An 18,661-nucleotide genomic window follows, 5' to 3' on the forward strand; every position below is an offset into this window, starting at 1 on the left:
GGTGAGATTTGAACCGCTGACCTGCTGATCTAGCAGTAGCCTGCAGTGCTGCATTTAACCACTGCGCCACCTTGGCTCTTAAACATTAAAACATTTAAATGCATGCACAGCAGGTCACCACCATTTCCTGGGGGGAGGGGGGAAACATGCTCCACATGCCCCTGCCATCCATGCGGAACGGCCTCACGGAGGCCACTCCTACAAACCCTAGTTACTGCACCCCTTCTCTTAGTGGCAGCCACAAAAAGATCAGCAGACCCAGGGACACTAGGGCTGGCAAAAGTGTGCCAGAAACAGAGACAGAACCTCTGGCCCTCTCTGGATCAGCTGATCTGCGGGCCATGGTTAAGGGGCCTCCTGCACCTCAAAAAATAATATCTACCCCCCCAAATAAGACCAAGTGCTTATTTCGGGGGTCAAAAGAAAATAAGTCCATGTCTTATTTTCAGGGAAACATGGTAGGATTATTTATATATTTATTTGCATCTTGTCTTTATTATTTTTATAAATTACTCACGGTAGTGAATATATCCTGCTCCTATTTCCCCCCTAACAACAACCCTGTGAGGAAGGTTGGGCTGAGAGACAGTGACTAGTCCAAAGTCACTCAGATGGCTTTCATGGCTAAGGCAGAACTTGAACTCATGGTCTCCTGGCTTCTAGCCTGTCACTATATATATTATCTATAAAGGTATTTATAAAATAATAAAGGCAGAATAAAAAACAATTAGTAAATAAATAAATGGTTCCTATTACACGATTGGAAGACTGATGAGGAGGGTAAGGAGTGGCTGAAGGAATGCCAAACAAACACTTTTAAAATGGTGATATAACCTACATAATGGCAGGGAATCCTGCGCTGCCATTAAACGTTCACAAGGAGGGAAGAGAGCTGAAAAACTCACTTCGTTCATTTGAAGAAAATGATTGCAGAAAATACGACTTCGGCAACCGAGTAGTCAATGCCTGGAATGCTCTACCTGACTCCATTGTTAAAACCCCCAAAACTTTAACCGTAGACTGTCTTCTGTGGACGTCACCCCATTCCTAAGAGGTCTGTAAGGGGGCGTGCATAAGCGCACCAGCGTGCCTACCGTCCCTGTCCTACTGTCCCCATTTATTCGTATCCATTTCATGTACTCATAATCATGTTTGTACTAATATCTGTTATCTTAAACATGCTTGACAAATAAATAAAATAAATAATAAAGACGGGATCTTCCTTCCAGACTCGAATTCGATAGATTTCTACCCCAGCACAGCCCGAACACCAACCACGCAGCCTCAAACCTTCCCGGTCAACACACGCTTGCAACTCCGTTAGCCAATAGCCAGAGTGTACTTTGTTTACATAATCCTTTCAAGGTCCCCGCCTCCATTGCTGACGTCATTCCTGGGAAATCGAAATCGCCAAGCGGGCGAAGTTGGCTCTTCTTCCGATAGCACCTACTCCCTCCGCTTTTAGACGAAAGCTCAGACTTTCCTCCAATCACGATAAGGATGGGCGGGGCTGCCCTCCGTCTCGCCTGCGCAGAAGGGGCCGATTTTTCTCCAAGAGCTTGAATTGCAGAGTTTACAATAACATTCCCGGGAGGAAGAGTGGCGGCTTCTTTTGGCAGGTAGCGGCTTCGGGGCGGAAGGGAGGTGGGGTGGGAGTGTAATCTTGCAGGGTTTAGAGATCTGTGCCCACTCTAAAGTGTTTTAAACCTGGGCAGTGAATATGTAGGAAGGCGTATCCATTTGGAAGGAGGCAGCAAATATAATGTCGAAATTAAGTGGCTCGGCGGTTCGAATCCGTAGTATAGGTCTCCTGCGTGAGCAGGGGGTTGGACTAAATGTCCTCCAAGGTCCCTTCCAATTCTGTTACTGTTAACCTGTTAATCCGGCTTCCAAAAGCATAGTTGGTCCTTCCCTTGTGCAATTTCTGGAGGGAGCGCAAGAGTGGGGAAATTAATCTTAACTAAACCCAAATTTTGCAAAATTATCCAGAAAAGTGATAAATGGAGGTATTCGCTGAAGAAAACTGCCCTATCTTTTCTTTCGAAGTTGTTGGGCAGGCGTGGCGGGCTTCTCCCTGAACATCCCGTCTACCGCCCACCTGGTTTCCTTATTTGATCGAGCGGATCGGTTCCACTTCACTAAAGTTTTCTTACTTTTCTATTTAGAATAGAATAGAATTCTTTGTTGGCCAAGTGTGATTGGACACACAAGGAATTGGTCTTTGGTCTATTTCTTCTCCTGCTTCCTTGCATCCACAGTTCCACCGCACCTTGGATACTTCTGCTTTGACTGTTGGCAAGCGGGACACAGTAAAGCAGAAATTTGGAGGGGGGGGGAACCAGGGTGGTTTGAAGCCCCCCCTTTTAGTTCAGTCGAAACAGCTGGCTGTAATGCTGGAAAGGTGATGGGCTCTTTTTCAGCCAGCTGCTCTAACCATGGTTGTAGGATGCTGCATAGAGCCTCTGTGAATGTAGGAGGAGGGGAAGGCAGGACTACAAAAGCTTCCTTTGATCCCAAGGACTGGCCTGTGGGAATCAGAGGAGAGTTTGGGTTGTAAAACTAACAAAAAAAGATTAGGATTCGTTTGATTGATATTCCTGCTTGGACATTGATTGATCAAAGAATTGTTTTAGCTAGGAGTTTGTTGGGGTGTGTGGTGAAATTAAGTTTCGTTTTCAAGAAATTGGGCAGAGCCAGCAAACTACATCAGACTGTGGTGAGCCAGTTAATCCAACCTTAAATTCTTGGTTGGACATTGGTTGATCAAAGAATTGTTTCAGCTAGGAGTTTGTTGGGGTGGGTGGTGAAATTAAGTTTCGTTTTCAGGAAGTTGGGCACAGCTGGCAAACTGCATCAGATTGTGGTGAACCAGTTAATCCAACCTTAGAAGGCTTTTCCTGGCTTTCAGATTTAATTTTCAAAAAGACACTCAATGACACCTACATCAGGAATTTTTAGGTTTTTAACCCTTGCTTAACTCTGCTCGAGTGATCATAAAACGCCTAAAGTCATACTAGATGAGGCACGTCATTCTCCTGCCTCCTGTAGAGGGCGCTTTTTTAGAGGCTTTTTTAAACAGTTAAGCAGAGTCATCCACTGTGACTCTGGCAGCAACTAGCTCAGCCTGACCTCAGCTCTTGCCTTTTTCCTTTTGCATTTTCTTTTCTTTTCATGATGACAGTGGTGAGGCTCTGCCTCCCCTGCACGTCCCTGGTGGGGAAGGATTTTGACAACTTGGAAGAAATGCAAATCAAGAGATGTGCAATCTTGAATTGGATGAGGGAGAGGGGGGAAGAACAAACATAATTATTGGTATATGCAGGTCATGCCTTATGACTTTTTTCACACTTACAACCATTGTAGCATCTGCAGGATCATGTGATCAAAATTTAGGCCCTGGCAATTGATTCATATTTATGACCGCTGCTGTGTTCCAAGGTCATGTGATCACTTTTTGAGACCTTCTGACAAACAATGGGGAAACCGAAATAATTTAACAACCACGTTACTAACCTCATAACTACATTGGTTCACTTAACAACTGTAGCAAGGAAGGTTGTAAAATGAGCCAAAATTCACTTTAACTGTCTCGCTTAGCAACATAAATTTGGGGCTCAATTGGGGTCGTATGTTGAGGTTTACCTGATTTCTTTTGCTATTTGTCCATTATAAACTTGGGAAAGCCTATTGCATTCCAGAAGTAGTATTCTTAGTTAGATTTTCGTTCTATTTACAAAAAATGAGGTTTGCAATTTCCAACAGCCCCTATGCAATGTTCCTATGGGACAGTGGTGGGATTCAAAAATTTTTACTACTGGTTCTGTGGGCATGGCTTGGCTTGGTGGGTATGGCAAGGGAAGGATACTGTACAATCTCCATTCCCACCCAACTCCAGGGGAAGAATACTGCGAAATCCCCATTTCCTCCCGATCAGCTGGGACTAGGGAGGCAGAGAATAAATGGGGGCGGGGCCAGTGAGAGGTGGTATTTGCCGGTTGTCCAAAGTACTCAAAATTTCCACTACCGGTTCTCTAGAACTGGTCAGAACCTGCTGAATACGACCTCTGCTATAGGATTAGCCTCTTAAATAACCAAGGAAAATGAGAATTCCTTTGTAAAATCCAAATCCTAGGCAGTTTAACTGCACCAAGAATTTCTCCTATATTTATGCAAATGCTTTCTGCTTTTCATTACTTTTTGGACTGAGCTTAGTTATGCTGTCCAGATTTTCTGGTTTCTAAACTACAGAGATTTCCCGGCTTCGTATGTTTACAACATTTGACTCATTCTGACATTATTGTTTTGTTTTGTTTCACATCCCCTTTACTTTCATTCAGCTACGAAACTCATACGGTAATTATTTTAGCCCTATGCTGGCAGAATTTGGGAACGGAGCAAAAGTCATATATTTTCTACATTCACGAGGTTTTCATTTGATTTGCATTGCTCTCTTTAATCTTTTTTAAAATTTGATTTCTCTGCTCTCTTTTGCTCTCTTATTTTCAATCACTGAGAAGGCAACAAAGAGCTTCCTGAAATCAAAAGGAAAAAGCTACTGATATCAAGGGAATATTGTGGCTTAAATCATATGCCCTTTCATAGTTAGGCATGCCTCTTAGCATGTATTTACAAATGAGTATCGACTCCCTTGCAGTGGGATACCTTCTTTATGATTCTAGGGCAGGTTTCTGGCTGGCCCCATTATATGGGAACTAGTTTAAGTTCTGTATGTACAAATTAGCTTTTATCAGTTGCAGCAAGGAATTCCTTACTTAAACCTGGCAACTGATTACATGCGCGCGCGCGCACACACACACACACAAGAACACAGAGAGAAACACACATGCATGTGCACTTTATAAATAGTAGGAGAAATGCCTACTTCAATAAGGAACCAAAACTTACAGATGAAGCAAAGTAATTTTTACTGGCATGCACAGCTACAGTATGAACTGGGCACTGGCCCAAAAGAATGCAAAAGAGCCCTGAACTAAGCAAGATTATGGGTTTATATAGCCATGGTGGCACAGTGGTTAGAATGCAGTATTGCAGGCTAATTCTGTCAACTGCCAGCAGTTCAATTCTCACTGGCTCAGGTTGATCAGCTTTCCATCTTCTGAGGTCGGTAAAATGAGGACGCAGATTGTTAGGGGCAATATGCTGACTCTAAACCGCTTAGAGAAGGCTTTAAAGTACTATGAAGCTGTATATAAGTCTACAGTGCATTCAAAAAGTATTCAGACCCCTTCACTTTTGTGAATTTTGTTATGCTGCAGCCTGATTCTATAATAGTTGAAATTAATTCCTTTTCACATTTACATTGGCATAAGTATTCAGGCCCTTTACAACAACACGTGAAATTTAGCTCTAGTGCCACCCATTTGTCTTTATTGCTGCTGACATGTTTCTACACATTGAACGGAGTCAACCTGTGGTTAATTAAATTGATCGGGCAACCAGCTCTTGGAAGAGTCCTGGTTGCACTAAACTTCTTCCATTTGAGAATTAAGGAGGCCACTGGGTTCTTAGGAACTTTCAGTGCAGCAGAAATTTTATTGCAGCCTTCCCCAGATCTGTGCCTTGCAATAATCCTATCTCTGAGTTCTGTAGGCAGTTTCTTTGACCTCCTCACTTTTGCTCTGCTACAGTGTGAATTATCAGCTATGACACCTTCTATAGAGAGGTGTGTGTCTTTCCAAATCATGTCCAATCAATTTAATTTACCACAGGTTGACTCCATTCAAGGTGTAGCAACGTGTCAGCAATGATCAAGAGAAATAGGAGGCACTAGAGCAGGGGTGTCAAACTCCAAAGCCCATGGGCTTCTTCAGCTTCTTGGATGAGAAGCGAAACCAGAAAGTCCAGTTGCCTCTTGAAAAAAACACCTTTGGGATTATATTGCTATTGTTATTATATTCCTTCAGAAAGGTTACATAGGAATGATCAAGCAAATTAAATCATACTGTGACTTTAAGGCGGAATGTCACATCTGATAACACTACAGGATGACCTTGCTTTGGCTGCCTTAGCATCTCTACATTTTTCCTACTAATGGGACTCTAATCCACCCTAATTATAGAAATTAACCTCATCATTCCACACTGGCTTTACAATATTTTACTGCCTTCCTTCACACTAAAAGAAGGAAAAACCATGGTCTCATTTCTGTTATTTTCTCCTCTTTTTTCAGGGAGCTTTAATGTAGCAGCTCCTTGGTATTCATCTTTTTTGTACTTATGCCACCCGTCACATATGACAACTCCATGTAAAATGTATTTTTTATTTTGAACTTCATGTAGACCCGGGATGGCGAACCTATGGCGGGGTGGGGGTGGGGAATTGAATTGAATAAGTTTATTTATAGGCCGCCCTTTTCCCTGAGGGGACTCAGGGCGGCTAACAACTTATAGGGAGGGGGATACAGACAATAACATATAACATAACACATAATTAAAAAGTAAACAACATTCATCCAACATTCGGGTGGGGGCGGATCAGATCTTTACCCCCAGGCCTGGCGGGATAGCCAGTTCTTGAGGGCTGCGCGGAAGGTCTGAAGGGTGGTGAGGGTACGAATCTCCACGGGGAGATCGTTCCAGAGGGTCGGAGCTGCCACTGAAAAGGCTCTCCTCCGCGTAGTAGCCAGCCGGCACTGGCTGGCAGATGGCACTCGGAGGAGGCCTAATCTATGAGATCTAATCGGTCTCGAGGAGGTAATGGGCAGGAGGCGGTCTCCCAAGTACCCAGATCCACTACCATGGAGGGCTTTATAGGTGGTAAGAAGCACCTTGAAGCGCACACGGAGATCAACAGGTAGCCAGCGCAGCTCGTGGAGGATAGGTGTTATGTGGGTGAACCGAGGTGCACCCACAATCACTCTCGCGGCCGCATTCTGGACTAGCTGAAGTCGCCGGATGCTCTTCAAGGGCAGCCCCATGTAGAGCACGTTGCAGTATTCCAGCCTAGAGGTCACGAGGGCGCGAGTGACTGTTGTGAGTGCCTCCCGATTCAGGTAGGGTCGCAACTGGCGCACCAGGCGAACCTGGGCGAATGCCCCCCTGGTCACAGCCGACAGGTGGTGATCAAAGGTCAGCTGTGGATCCGGGAGGACTCCCAAGTTGCGAACCCTGTCTGAGGGGTGTAAAATTTGGCCCCCCAGCCTGAGTGGTGGAACGCTAGCCAAATTGTTGGGAGGGAAACACAACAGCCACTCGGTCTTTTCCGGGTTGAGTACAAGCTTGTTAGCCCGCATCCAGTCTCTAACGGCCTCAAGACCCTGGTTCATCACGTCCACCGCTTCATTGAGTTGGCACGGGGCAGACAGATACAGCTGTGTATCGTCTGCATATTGATGGTATCTTATCCCGTGCCTCCGAATGATCTCGCCCAGCGGTTTCATGTAGATGTTAAATAGTACGGGGGACAGGACCGACCCCTGCGGCACCCCATATGTTAGGGGCCTCGTGGTCGATCTCTGTCCCCCGACCAACACCGACTGCGACCTGTCCGAGAGGTAGGAGGAGAACCACTGCAAAACAGTGCCTCCCACCCCACCTCCCGCAGTCGTCGCAGAAGGATACCATGGTCGATGGTATCGAAAGCCGCCGAGAGGTCAAGAAGAACCAAGATGGAGGGATGGCCTCCATCCCTGGCTCTCCAGAGATCATCGGTCAATGCGACCAAAGCGGTTTCTGTGCTGTAACCAGGTCTGAAGCCGGACTGGAAGGGGTCCAGGTAATCGGCTTCCTCCAAGGACCGCTGAAGCTGGTAGGCCACCACCTTCTCAACAACTTTCCCAATAAAGGGGAGGTTGGAGACTGGACGGTAGTTGTTAAGTACAGCTGGATCCAAAGATGGTTTCTTCAGGAGGGGTCTCACCACCGCCGTTTTAAGTGCGGCGGGGAAGTGCCCCTCCCGAAGCGAGGCGGTAATAACCGCTTGGATCCAGCTCCGTGTCACCTCCCTGCTGTTAGCAACCAGCCAGGAGGGACACGGGTCCAGTACACAGGTGGAGGCACTCACAGGAGAGTTGCATGCATAGCATTATGGGTGTGGGCATGGCTGCTCATGACCCCCCTGTGCTCCCCCTGCTTTTGGCACATGATGGGAAAAAGGTTAGCCATCACTAATGTAGACATTCTTTTGAAAGGGGACACGTGTGATACAAAAGAATTACTTTTCTCAGTTGTTCAATGTTCTTACAAAGGGTTCCTGATGTCTTTCCTTGCTTAGGTGTGCGAGGTTCAGCAGAACATTCCAACATGTCCCAATGGCAACAAATTCAAATGCTGGACAAGGTTCACATGGACCAGATAGATTTTCTCTACTCAGATGACACCTTACCCATGGAAGTGCGTCAGTATTTAGCCTACTGGATTGAGGAGCAAAACTGGTAATGCTTATTTCTATCATAGTCATTTCAATGAAAGTAATTTGTCTTTGATTTGCTGGTTTTTATTATTTACTAGCCGATAACCTGGTATTGGCCGGATATTTATTTATAGTGGGGAAATGTCCGGACCAAACGTAATTTCTAATGTTGGATTTTCCCTCTTACCAGTGGGAGTCCCCTTGTGGAGTACTGTGAAGCTGTTACCATGGCAACTCCACTGTGTTGTACAGTAGAAGCCAGTATGGCAGTACAGCACAACAGGTTATATCTTAACAGAACAGACACACCGAGGGGTGTCTTACCCACACAGTATTTTTCTCCAGAGAGTAAGTCATATGTGTACCAAGTTTGGTTAAAATTGCTTGAGGCGTTCTAGAGTTACATCAGTACAGTAGAAGCCATTTTAAGGTACAACAGGCTGTATGTTAACAGAACACCCCCTCCCTCAAGGGGTGTTTGGGGTGTCTTACCCCCACAATATTTTTCTCCAGAGGGTTTGATTGAAATTGCTTGAGGCATTCCAGAGTTATGCTGGAACATACACACAAACACGTTTATATATATATATATATATATATATATATATATAGATCATTGTGTATATCTTTCTATACAATGGATCCCCCCCCAGCTATGAATGAAAGTCTTGCTGACGTTCATCATGTGGTGTAAGCTAACTCTGAAATTATAGACCCTAAATATAGTACAGGTAGTCTTTGATTTACAACAGTTCATTTACTGACTATTCAAAGTTACAGCAGCACTGAAAAAAGTGACTTACCACTATTTTTCACACAACTGTTGCAGCATCCCCATGGCTATATGATCAAAATTCAGACCCTTGGCAAATGATTCATATTTATGACGGTTGCAGTGTCCTGCGGTTATGTGCTCCCCTTTTGTGATCTTCTGACAAGTAAAGTCAGCGGGGAAGCCAGATTCATTTAACAATCGTGTCACTAACTGAACAACTGCAATATTTCACTTAACAGCTATGGCAAGAAAGGTCCTAAAATGTGGCAAAACTCACTTAATAAAGGTCTCTCTTAGCAACAGAAATTTTGAGCTCAATTGTGATCATAAGTCAAGGACGACCTAAACAAATGGATGGTCTCCTGAACCTTGCATTCTGAAGATTGTACACTTGAATAAAAATATGAAGTTACTGATCATTTTAATGCACTAATAGAACTGTAAAGGAAGTATTTCCATGGTTTAAATGCAATGCACTACCCAGATGTAGTAACAACTACATATTTATTCAGTCATCTCAAAGTATCACAATAGTAATTTGAGCAGCATATCCAAAAGTTCTGTCAGATAGATAGATCCTTAAAAATGAGGATTTAATGATCTAAGAATATTTATTTAAAAATCTGGTAGGTTACAGTCTCTTGTCAGAGAAAGAGCAAATATATGATAAGAATTATAAGATTATTACACTTTATTTAAGTAAGCAGGTCTGTGGCTCTTTCTTGCCTTAGCTATAAGTTTAGGAATTTCATTAAAATATTCCCAAATTATGGGTTTGACGACTCAAACCTTGTCTCCCGGTAATTGCCTTGGCTAGTCCCTACAGTTTTCATGGCAAGATTTCAGAAGTGGTTTCCCCTCGCCTCCTTCCCAGGGTTGAGAAAGAGGGATTGGCCAGGGTCACCCAGTTGGCTTTGTGATTCAGGCAAGACTAGATCTCATAAACTCACAATTTCTAATTCAGTGCCTTAATCATGATGCCAATCTGTTTTCTCAGGATCTTATATTACCTACCGTATTTTTCAGAGTATAAGAAGCACCTTTTCCCACCAAAAAAGAGACTGAAAATCTGGGTGCGTCTTATACACTGGATACAGCACTTTTGGCCTACCAAAACCCCGCCCCCTTTGCAAAAATGGACGTGCAGAGGGTTTGGGAGGCCTGCAAAGTGCTCCTGGGGGCTGGGGAGGGCAAAAATGAGCAAAAAATGTGCCGTTTTTGCCCCCCCAGCCCTTAGGAGCACTCTACATGCCTCCCAAAGTTCTGCATTCCCTCCCCCCCCCTTTTTTTTTGGTTGCAAAAAACGAGGCATGCAAAGGGTTTGGGATGCCTGCAGAGTGCAAAAACCTTTTTAAAAAATGTACCTCTTCAAAATCATGGTGCGTCGTATACTCCAAAAAATACAGTAAATTGTGACCCAAGATATGTAAGATTTGGTTTGTTATGGTTCCATTTTCTGACTACTAACAATCTCCTTCCTTCCCTACATCCAAGTGCCTTTTTTGGCAATGACTTTCTCTTTATCTCAGCCAAGTCTGAGTCTTGCTTTGCCTTTTCTCCATTATCTGCTTTTAGGAGCCAAGCAGTAGAACTGGAGCCCTCACAAGCCTGCTATCTTTTCCATACCATGTTGTCTTCACTGGATGATCAGATTGGACGTCTGGCGTTGGGCGAAGAGAACAATGCTAACATGTTACTCAAGCACAACTTACGCCGTTCCAAATTGCATCTAGCGGTATGCATAGAACACGTATGGGTGTGTTCCTGCACAGCGGGAAAGGGTCAGAATGAAACGGGAGCCTCCCTTCAAGATATGAAAGCCGGAGGAAGATCTGAAGGATAAAAGAGCTTGACATTTTTTAAATACAACCATCTATCTAAATGTTTCTTAACCATGGCCACTTTAAGATGTGTGGACTTCAGCTCCCAGAATTCTCCAGGCAGTCATGCTGGCTGGGGAATTTGGGGAGCTGAAGTCCACGCGGCCAAGGTTGAAAAACACTGACCTATGTAGTTTAGACCCTTATCCTTGCTGACCAAGATGTGTGCATTTATTGAGAAACTCTTAGTTGCCATGTGGGCCTTTCCTGTGCTCATATGATGGCCATGAGGACAGCCGTGTTGGCGCAGTGGTTAGAATGCAGTACTGCAGCCTACTTTTGCTGCCTGCCGGCTGGCTGCAGTTTAACAGTTCCAATCCCACCAGGCTCTAGGTTGACTCAGCCTTCCATCCTTCCGAGGTGGGTAAAATGAGGATTCAGATTGTTGGGGACAATAGGCTGACTCTGGAAACCGCTCAGAGAGGCTCTGAAGCAGTATATAAGTCTAAGTGCTCTTGCTATCCTGGCGAGATTTCATACCTCAGGTAGGAAAAAGAACGTAGTTAGTGACAGTGGAGATCTGCCTAGAAAGAAGAAACCAAAGACTATATCTCGTTTTCCACTAGAGCTACCCAGATGACCTGCAAGTGGTGATTCCCAAAAGGCCAGGTGTTTTTGGCAGCAGATGATATAAAAAGTTTTTATTTGGGGGTATAGCCTTACACTTTTCTATCTTGCTGTGCCCTGTCTTCCAGAGCAAGTACCAAGATCATCCGCAGGAACTAGCCATTGCCATTGATGCTCTACTGAGACAGGAGAGAGCAATTCTGTCTGAAGCCTTTTCTACCTCTCAGGTAAAAAGCAAAAACCTGCTTGGTCTTCTTCTGCCTGCCTTGTGCAGTCACAAAACATAGTCTTCTCCATCTAGCAATATTGATTTATCAGCTTTGATTTACCAAATGCCCATCTCATCCCAGTGAAAGGGGGGGGGAGAATCCCCTCCTAATTATTTTATTTATTAAATTTCTATGCTGCTCATTCTCGCCTACAAGGTTGGCTCTTGATGACAAATTCTCAGAAGGTGACAATTTCCCCAAGAGTTTGTTTTAAACCAGTAACCAACCCATAATTCTACTGCACTATGAATTGGTTTATTACATTTAGTCCTCGACTTACAACAGTTCACTTAGTGACTGAACAAAGTTACAACGGCACTGAAAAACCATTTTTACATGGTTACGATCTTTGCAGTGTCCCGATGATCAAAATGCAGATGCTTGGCAACTAATTCCTAGTTAAGGCCGTTGCTGTGTCCCAAGGTCATGGGGTTCCCCTTTGTGACCTTCTGACAAGCAAAGTCAACGGGGAAGCCAGATTCACTTAACAACCGGGTTACTAACTAATCAACTGCGATGATTCACTTAACAACTGTGACCAGAAAGGTCGTAAATCGGGGCAAATCTCACTGAACAAATGTCCCACTTAGCAACATAAATCTCGGGCTCAATTGTGGTTGTAAGTCAAAGACTACCTGGACTAAATGCCCGTCCCACCCCATCGGGGAAAAAAACCTCTCTCCCAATTTATTTTATTAATTTTCTATGCCGCTCATCTCTCCTCCAAGATGACTTTTGATGGGAAATTGTCACAAGGTGTCACAATGGTTAGAGTGCAGCACTGCAGATTACTTCTGCTGACTGCCGGCTGCCTGCAATTGGTAGTTCAAATCTCACCAGGCTCAAGGTTGACTCAGCCTTCCATCCTTCCAAGGTGGGTAAAATGAGGACCCAGATTATTGGGGGGAATAGGCTGACTCTGTAAACCACTTGGAGAGGCTCTATAGCACTGTGAAGCGGTATATAAGTCAGTGCTCTTGCTATTTCCCCAAGAGTTTGTTTTAAATCCATAATCAACCCATAATTCTCCTGAAGTATGAATTGGTTTATTATTGTCGTGAAGGCAGCTGTTGCTAACCTGGAAATGGTTAGGCATCCCCCTCTATATGCAGATTTATGCAAATCAAGGTATACATATGATGAATTCAATAAAATTAGATGGCTTACAGCAGTGTATTTTACGGGTCGTGTTCAATAAGGGTGGAACAATGAGGTCATATGACTTGGCATTAGAAAGACAATAGCTTTTTGACTCAATCAAGAACTATTTTCTTGGAACTGATGTGTTATTTCACTGGATGGTCTGCCTTCTAGTGTTTTAGTCCCTATTTATTATGACCAAATGTTTCTGTGGCTGTGGAAAGAGGGGTTTTTTTTTTCTGGGAAAGGTGGACTTAGGAGTAATTTGCAAACACTAATGCTGTATTTTCTATTCCTCCAGCATCACACTTCCAGCATAATTTTAATACATTCTCCTCTCCCGAGATCTGCGCCAAAGCGAAATGCATCCCAAGCTTTTAATTTTATGTTGGAAACGTTCATTATGTTGGATGAACATTTTCACTGGGCAATTCAACACTGAATTGGAAAGGGAAATCCAGAGACAGAGAGGAGAAAATTTTGTTGATGTTGTGCTGTGATAGGGAAAAGAAAAATAGGAATAAAAGAATAATATGAAATAGCAGTGCTATAAAGGTAGGGGGAAAGATCTGAGGATTTGAGCAAGATACAGGGTGTCTCTTTTAACAACCGGAACTTAGGGGGTGGGAGAAAAGCCCCTTAAGTGATAAATGATTTACCTGTATTTGTGTATTTTCTCTTCCTCTCTCTTTAGGCAACTCTGGATCCTCCATCTGATTCCCCTGTGCTTACCAGCCATCACCATAAGATTGAGGAGCGACTAATGGAGATGCAGAAGACAGTTCAGGTGAGAGTGGGAAGCCTGGCAGTGCTTTTTAGCCCTTTCATGCAACATTCTAGGTTGCTTGTTGTTGTAGTTGTTAGTTGCAAAGTCGTGTCCGACCCATTGCGACCCCATGGACAGCGTTCCTCCAGGCCTTCCTGTCCTCTACCATCCTCTGGAGTCCATTTAAGCTCACACCTACTGCTTTGGTGACTCCATCCAGCCACCTCATTCTCTGTCGTCCCTTTCTTCTTTTGCCCTCAAACTAGCTTGCTAGATACATCATTTCAGGTTGAGGCAAGCCATAGAATGACTTAGATCACACTTTATACTAACTATCATGGTCTGCTTGAACTGTGCTTGAGCTAACAGTGGCTGAGTTACTGCAATTCTAAACCCTAAATTGAAGTTTGCGAACTATACTGGCTGGATTCCCAACTATAGTAATCTGCAAATGTTATAACTTGGTATAATGTGCACTAGACCATTGGCTTTTTCAACTAACCATGATTAAAACAAAGCATGGAAATGTGTGTGATGTTTAAACCAAGCTATTTCATTTTTAGTTTATTATAATTCTATTCCCATATTCGTACTTCATGTACATAACAGATACAGGAAGGTGAAATTAATTTTGCACCTATTCAAATTATATATTAGAAAAGGCTCACAAACCCTTGGTCCACAGCCCATTACCAGGCTGTGGCCTATTCAGATCCGGGCCACGCGAGAGGCAGGCTGATGTGCATGCAGGCAGGCAGCTCCACTTGCAAGTTTAGTGGGTCAGCGCGCATACACGAGTGGAGCTGCGTGTGTGTGTGCCAGCCTGCCTCTTGCACAGCCCAGTTCCAAATAGGCAACAGCCTTGCAGTCAAACTGTGTGCTTTGCACATGCATACCAGCCCACCGCTCGAATGGTCCGATTCCCCTCTTTCCCCTCTCCAAGCTGAGTTACCAGGCCACAAAGATTGGGGACCACTGTATTAGAAGGATATTCCTATTGTTTAGTTTGTCAATCAAATCAAACCCCTGAGGAATGAGGGGCTTAAGGGTAAAGACAGGAGCATTTTGTCTCCCAGAAATCTCTCATTTGCATCTTGAAACATGTACCAGGAAGTGGGTCAAAATTAGTTTCTCAAACAGTTTGGAGTTTCTTTGGGGCTTACAAAGAGAGGAAATGGAAACAGACATTTCATTTTGAACAGGAAACCAAAACAAAAAAACCCCTAATTTTATTGGCACAAACCTGTTTTGGGACACTTCAAATGCAGTTCAATGCTGTTCCTGATTGGCCTCCTTTGTATTGAGTGCATCCCTGTTGTTGGTTCTAGCTGCGCATCACAGAATGGAGATTCATCCTGAGGTCCTGTCTTTTCAATGTGTCCTACTAATTGTTATACTTGTTCAAAACTCCTTGCTTGGTCTGTACTTTGACGTCTGCTGTATTCCACAGGGGCTGAAATGTTCAATTGAGCACCACAGCGAACTGCAGGATCATTTTGATTTTTGTTTTCGGACACATAACCATTTAGGTGAGGAAACTTAACGAGCAGTTCCTTTATTTGGAAACCACAATGGGAAAAGGGCAGGGTTTTTTGTACGTTGATGATGGATGGTTGAAGTCTTTCCAAAGAAATTGCTCAAGAGTTTTGAGGGATTCATTGTCCAGACAAGTCGCTTAAAGAGCTCTGCAGGATATTGAATAACGTTGTCCAAGGATACAACTTTATAAGGGTACACCTCTCCCTTGAAAATCACCTGAAAATAGCCAAAGCCCATGGCACACGGAGCCATCTCTGCGGGCACACAAGCCATCACCCAGGTCAGCGCCACTGTGCACGCATGCATGCCTCCCACTGGCCAGCTGATTTTCGGGTCTTTGCAGGGAGACACGCGTGCATGTGCTGGGGGTGGGGTGGGTCAAGTGTGCGTGGGGTGGCTGGGATGTGGCGCCCCTCCCCCTGCACCCCGTTTTTTGCTTCAGGGAAGCCTACTAGCAGAAAAACAGCGGTCACGCATGCATGTGTGGGTGCAGGGCCTGCAGGGGGCATTGCATTATGAGTGTTGGCATGCACACGCTTTCGGCACCCAAGGAAAAAAAGGTTCGCCATCACTGGCTAAAGCTATTTAGATTTGCAATAGTGGTGAATATCTGTAGCTCGTGTGTACAGTAAGGGTGAAAGCTCGTTCTCTGAACTTGTGGGTTGGTTTCCAAACGTTTCGTTAGCAGGCTAGGTAACATCTTCAGTAGAGTTTAGGGGATTACTTAGCCTGGTAAAGAAACATTTGAAAACCAGTCCACAAGCTTGGAGAACGAACCTTCACTCCCCCTTTCATTTATGAACATGTCAGCCAGCTGTATGTCCCTGCTAGCTTGAGACTTCAGGTCCTGCAGCGTAGCCACGACTCCAAGCTGGCTGGACAGTATGCTTATTTTACCTATTATCCAAAGATGATTTAGGGAGAATGGGTAGCTCTTCTTTTTCTTTGATCAGACACTTGTCAAGGACACCCAAACTTTTGTTTTACAAGTGGAAAAATTATTGATCGATTGGACTTATTAGTTCCCATTTTGTTTTACCATTAGTTATGTGGTATGTAACTAATGAGAGTCCAACCATCTTAATGTTTTCTTTCAATAAACATTTGTTGGTGTTTGGAAAGAGAGAGACGGGGCAGCTCTTTTGGACTGAGGATGAGGCTCGCGTAGCAACATTAAACTTTTCAGAGCTGGTGTTAAACAATACTAGACACTTGTAGCTCTGATCTATGGGCTTAGAGGGAGTTCATGGCCAGCACAGTGCCAATATATAAATTGGAATACTAAGTAATTTTGAAATTAATCCGATTACAGAAATTTAGATTATATACCAATGTTTCCCCAAAAATAAGCACAGGTTTTATTTTCTTTTTGGCCCCAAAATAAGCACTAGGGCTCTTCTTGCTTGCGGCCACAAAGGTGCAGAAGGCTGAGCGATGCACCGGTTCCACAGCCACAAGATGGGTGCATCTACATCGGCTTACCTCAGGGTGTCTGCAGCCAGGCAATCAACACCCCGATGCCTGCCTCATCTCGCAGCCATGACATCAGCACACCGCTCAGGCTCCTGCTCCATTACGGCCACAAGCAAGCAGAAGAAGAAGGCCGGGAGCCATGTGGGCTTTGTGCAGGCGTTTAAGTAGGGCTTATTTTGGCCGTAGGGCTTATATTGGGCACAACATTAAAAACATACTAGGACTTATTTTCAGGATCGGTCTTGTTTTCAGGGAAACGGGGTACATAAGGTTGGTAGAAAAAGATGCCGCTTCTCCCCTAATCCAAATGTTTGAAATGTCTTAGAGGATGTCATTCTTGGGCCCTATTGCAGATCCTGTTGTACCGCAGTCAGCTTAGGGAGTCAAATCACCCATCCTAAACAGCTCCTTACTAGAGATGAATCCTGCTTCCTATCTGTTCTTTTCAGACAGGAAGTTCAGAGGGACTCAATGGCTCCCTCAAAACCATTGACAACTTTGGAGAACTAGCAATCAACGCTCAACATGAGAACAAGTTCAGCGTTAGAGTCAGTGGTGGGTTCCAAGCGGTACGGCCCAGTATGGTCGTACCGGTGGTAGCTGGGAGCAGCGGCCACCGTACCGGAGCGATAGCTCGTTTTGTCCGCTCGCCCACGTTCCTTACCACTTTTTGAGGCAAACGGGCCAATTGCGCACGTGCGCACAGCATACAGCACCTGTGCGACCTCCACTGAGCAGCTGGGTGTCGCAGAGCAGTGGCGTGCACATGCGCACATGCCCGACAAGGACGCCAGGCCCCATCGCAGCGTACCAGTTGTGAGGGGATCCGGAACCCACCATTGGTTAGAGTCCTTCTCTAAAGCACCCTCTTTTCTTGCAGAAAAGACCAATCCCGCTATTGCACCTATTCGGGCCAAAAAGATTGAGAACTTACAAAGCATGTTAAATAAGTTGAACCACTTCCGCCAGGTGAGTATGAGTACTGGCAGGTACAGTAGCCTGATCCCCCTCCCCCTCTTTCATAGCTTTTTTTTTTCCAAATGAAGTTCTAATTTCAGTAAATTTCAAATGCTGGATTTGAACTTACTAATGGAAAAAACATATTGCGTGTCTTAAAAGATGCAATTATATGTTTTTTAACAAAAACCATACATGGAAATACACAGGTAGTCCTTGATTATGACTTAACTATTATTAAAAGTTATGACAGGCGCCCAACCCCCCCCCCCCCAAAAAGCTACTTTGAAGTTCTAATGTCACCCTTGCCTGTCCCTCATAGTCATGTGACTCCATTTGGAGTTCTCAGCAACCAGCCCAGTTTGCAGTGCCCAGAGTGCAGCGACTCATAACTGCAATCTATTGCAATTTTGCTGGAAACTGTCATTTAGTTCTGGTTTCTGGCAAAAACTGCCCTATAACTAACAATAGTTTTGGTTAAGGACCTGGGCCTTTGCTTAACAACCGCTGCAAAAAAGGTCATAAAATCAAGTCTGGTCCTGTCACCAGCTTTATGACTGTCATGACTTACAGCTGTTAATTGCCAGGTGTGAGAAGACAGGCTGCCTGCAAAATGGCCAGCACTTGGGCTGCTGGTGTCCTGTCTCCTTTAAGACTTCTCCCCAGCCAACCCAGTACAGGCAGTCCTTGACTTACGACTACAATTGAGCCCAAAATTTCTCCTGACAAGTGAGGCATTTATTGAGTTTTGCCTCATTTTTTTTTACCTTTCTGGCCACAGTTGTTACGTGAATCTGACTTCCCCACTGACTTTACTTGTCGGAAGGTCGCAAAAGAGGATCAAAGGACCTTGAGACACAGCAACGGTTATAAATATGAAGCGGTTGCCAAGCATCTGAATTTTGATCACATGATCATGGGGAGG

At 44.4% G+C, this 18,661-nt stretch overlaps 1 protein-coding gene across 2 annotated transcripts in view; it reads left to right on the plus strand.

Annotated features, from left to right (window-relative positions):
• The first annotated feature begins 1,503 nt into the window (after positions 1-1,503).
• Positions 1,504-18,661, plus strand: part of STAT2 (signal transducer and activator of transcription 2) — a 41,077-nt gene continuing 23,919 nt past the window's right edge. The window contains exons 1-7 of one of the 2 annotated variants that reach the window (XM_087710402.1): positions 1,504-1,619; positions 8,233-8,392; positions 10,721-10,880; positions 11,721-11,819; positions 13,696-13,788; positions 15,218-15,296; positions 17,660-17,748. In XM_087710402.1, coding sequence (XP_087566528.1) covers positions 8,262-8,392; positions 10,721-10,880; positions 11,721-11,819; positions 13,696-13,788; positions 15,218-15,296; positions 17,660-17,748 — 651 coding nt within the window. In that variant the 5' untranslated portion in view covers positions 1,504-1,619; positions 8,233-8,261. Of the gene's footprint in view, positions 1,620-1,743; positions 1,765-8,232; positions 8,393-10,720; positions 10,881-11,720; positions 11,820-13,695; positions 13,789-15,217; positions 15,297-17,659; positions 17,749-18,661 lie in introns of those variants that run through there. The other variant, XM_087710403.1, reaches the window with a different exon arrangement.

This window comes from Thamnophis sirtalis, unplaced genomic scaffold (assembly GCF_051295495.1).
Source record: "Thamnophis sirtalis isolate CommonGarterSnake01/CBP01778 unplaced genomic scaffold, rThaSir2_p1.2 scaffold_3, whole genome shotgun sequence".
NCBI classification, from domain to species: Eukaryota; Metazoa; Chordata; class Lepidosauria; order Squamata; family Natricidae; genus Thamnophis; species Thamnophis sirtalis.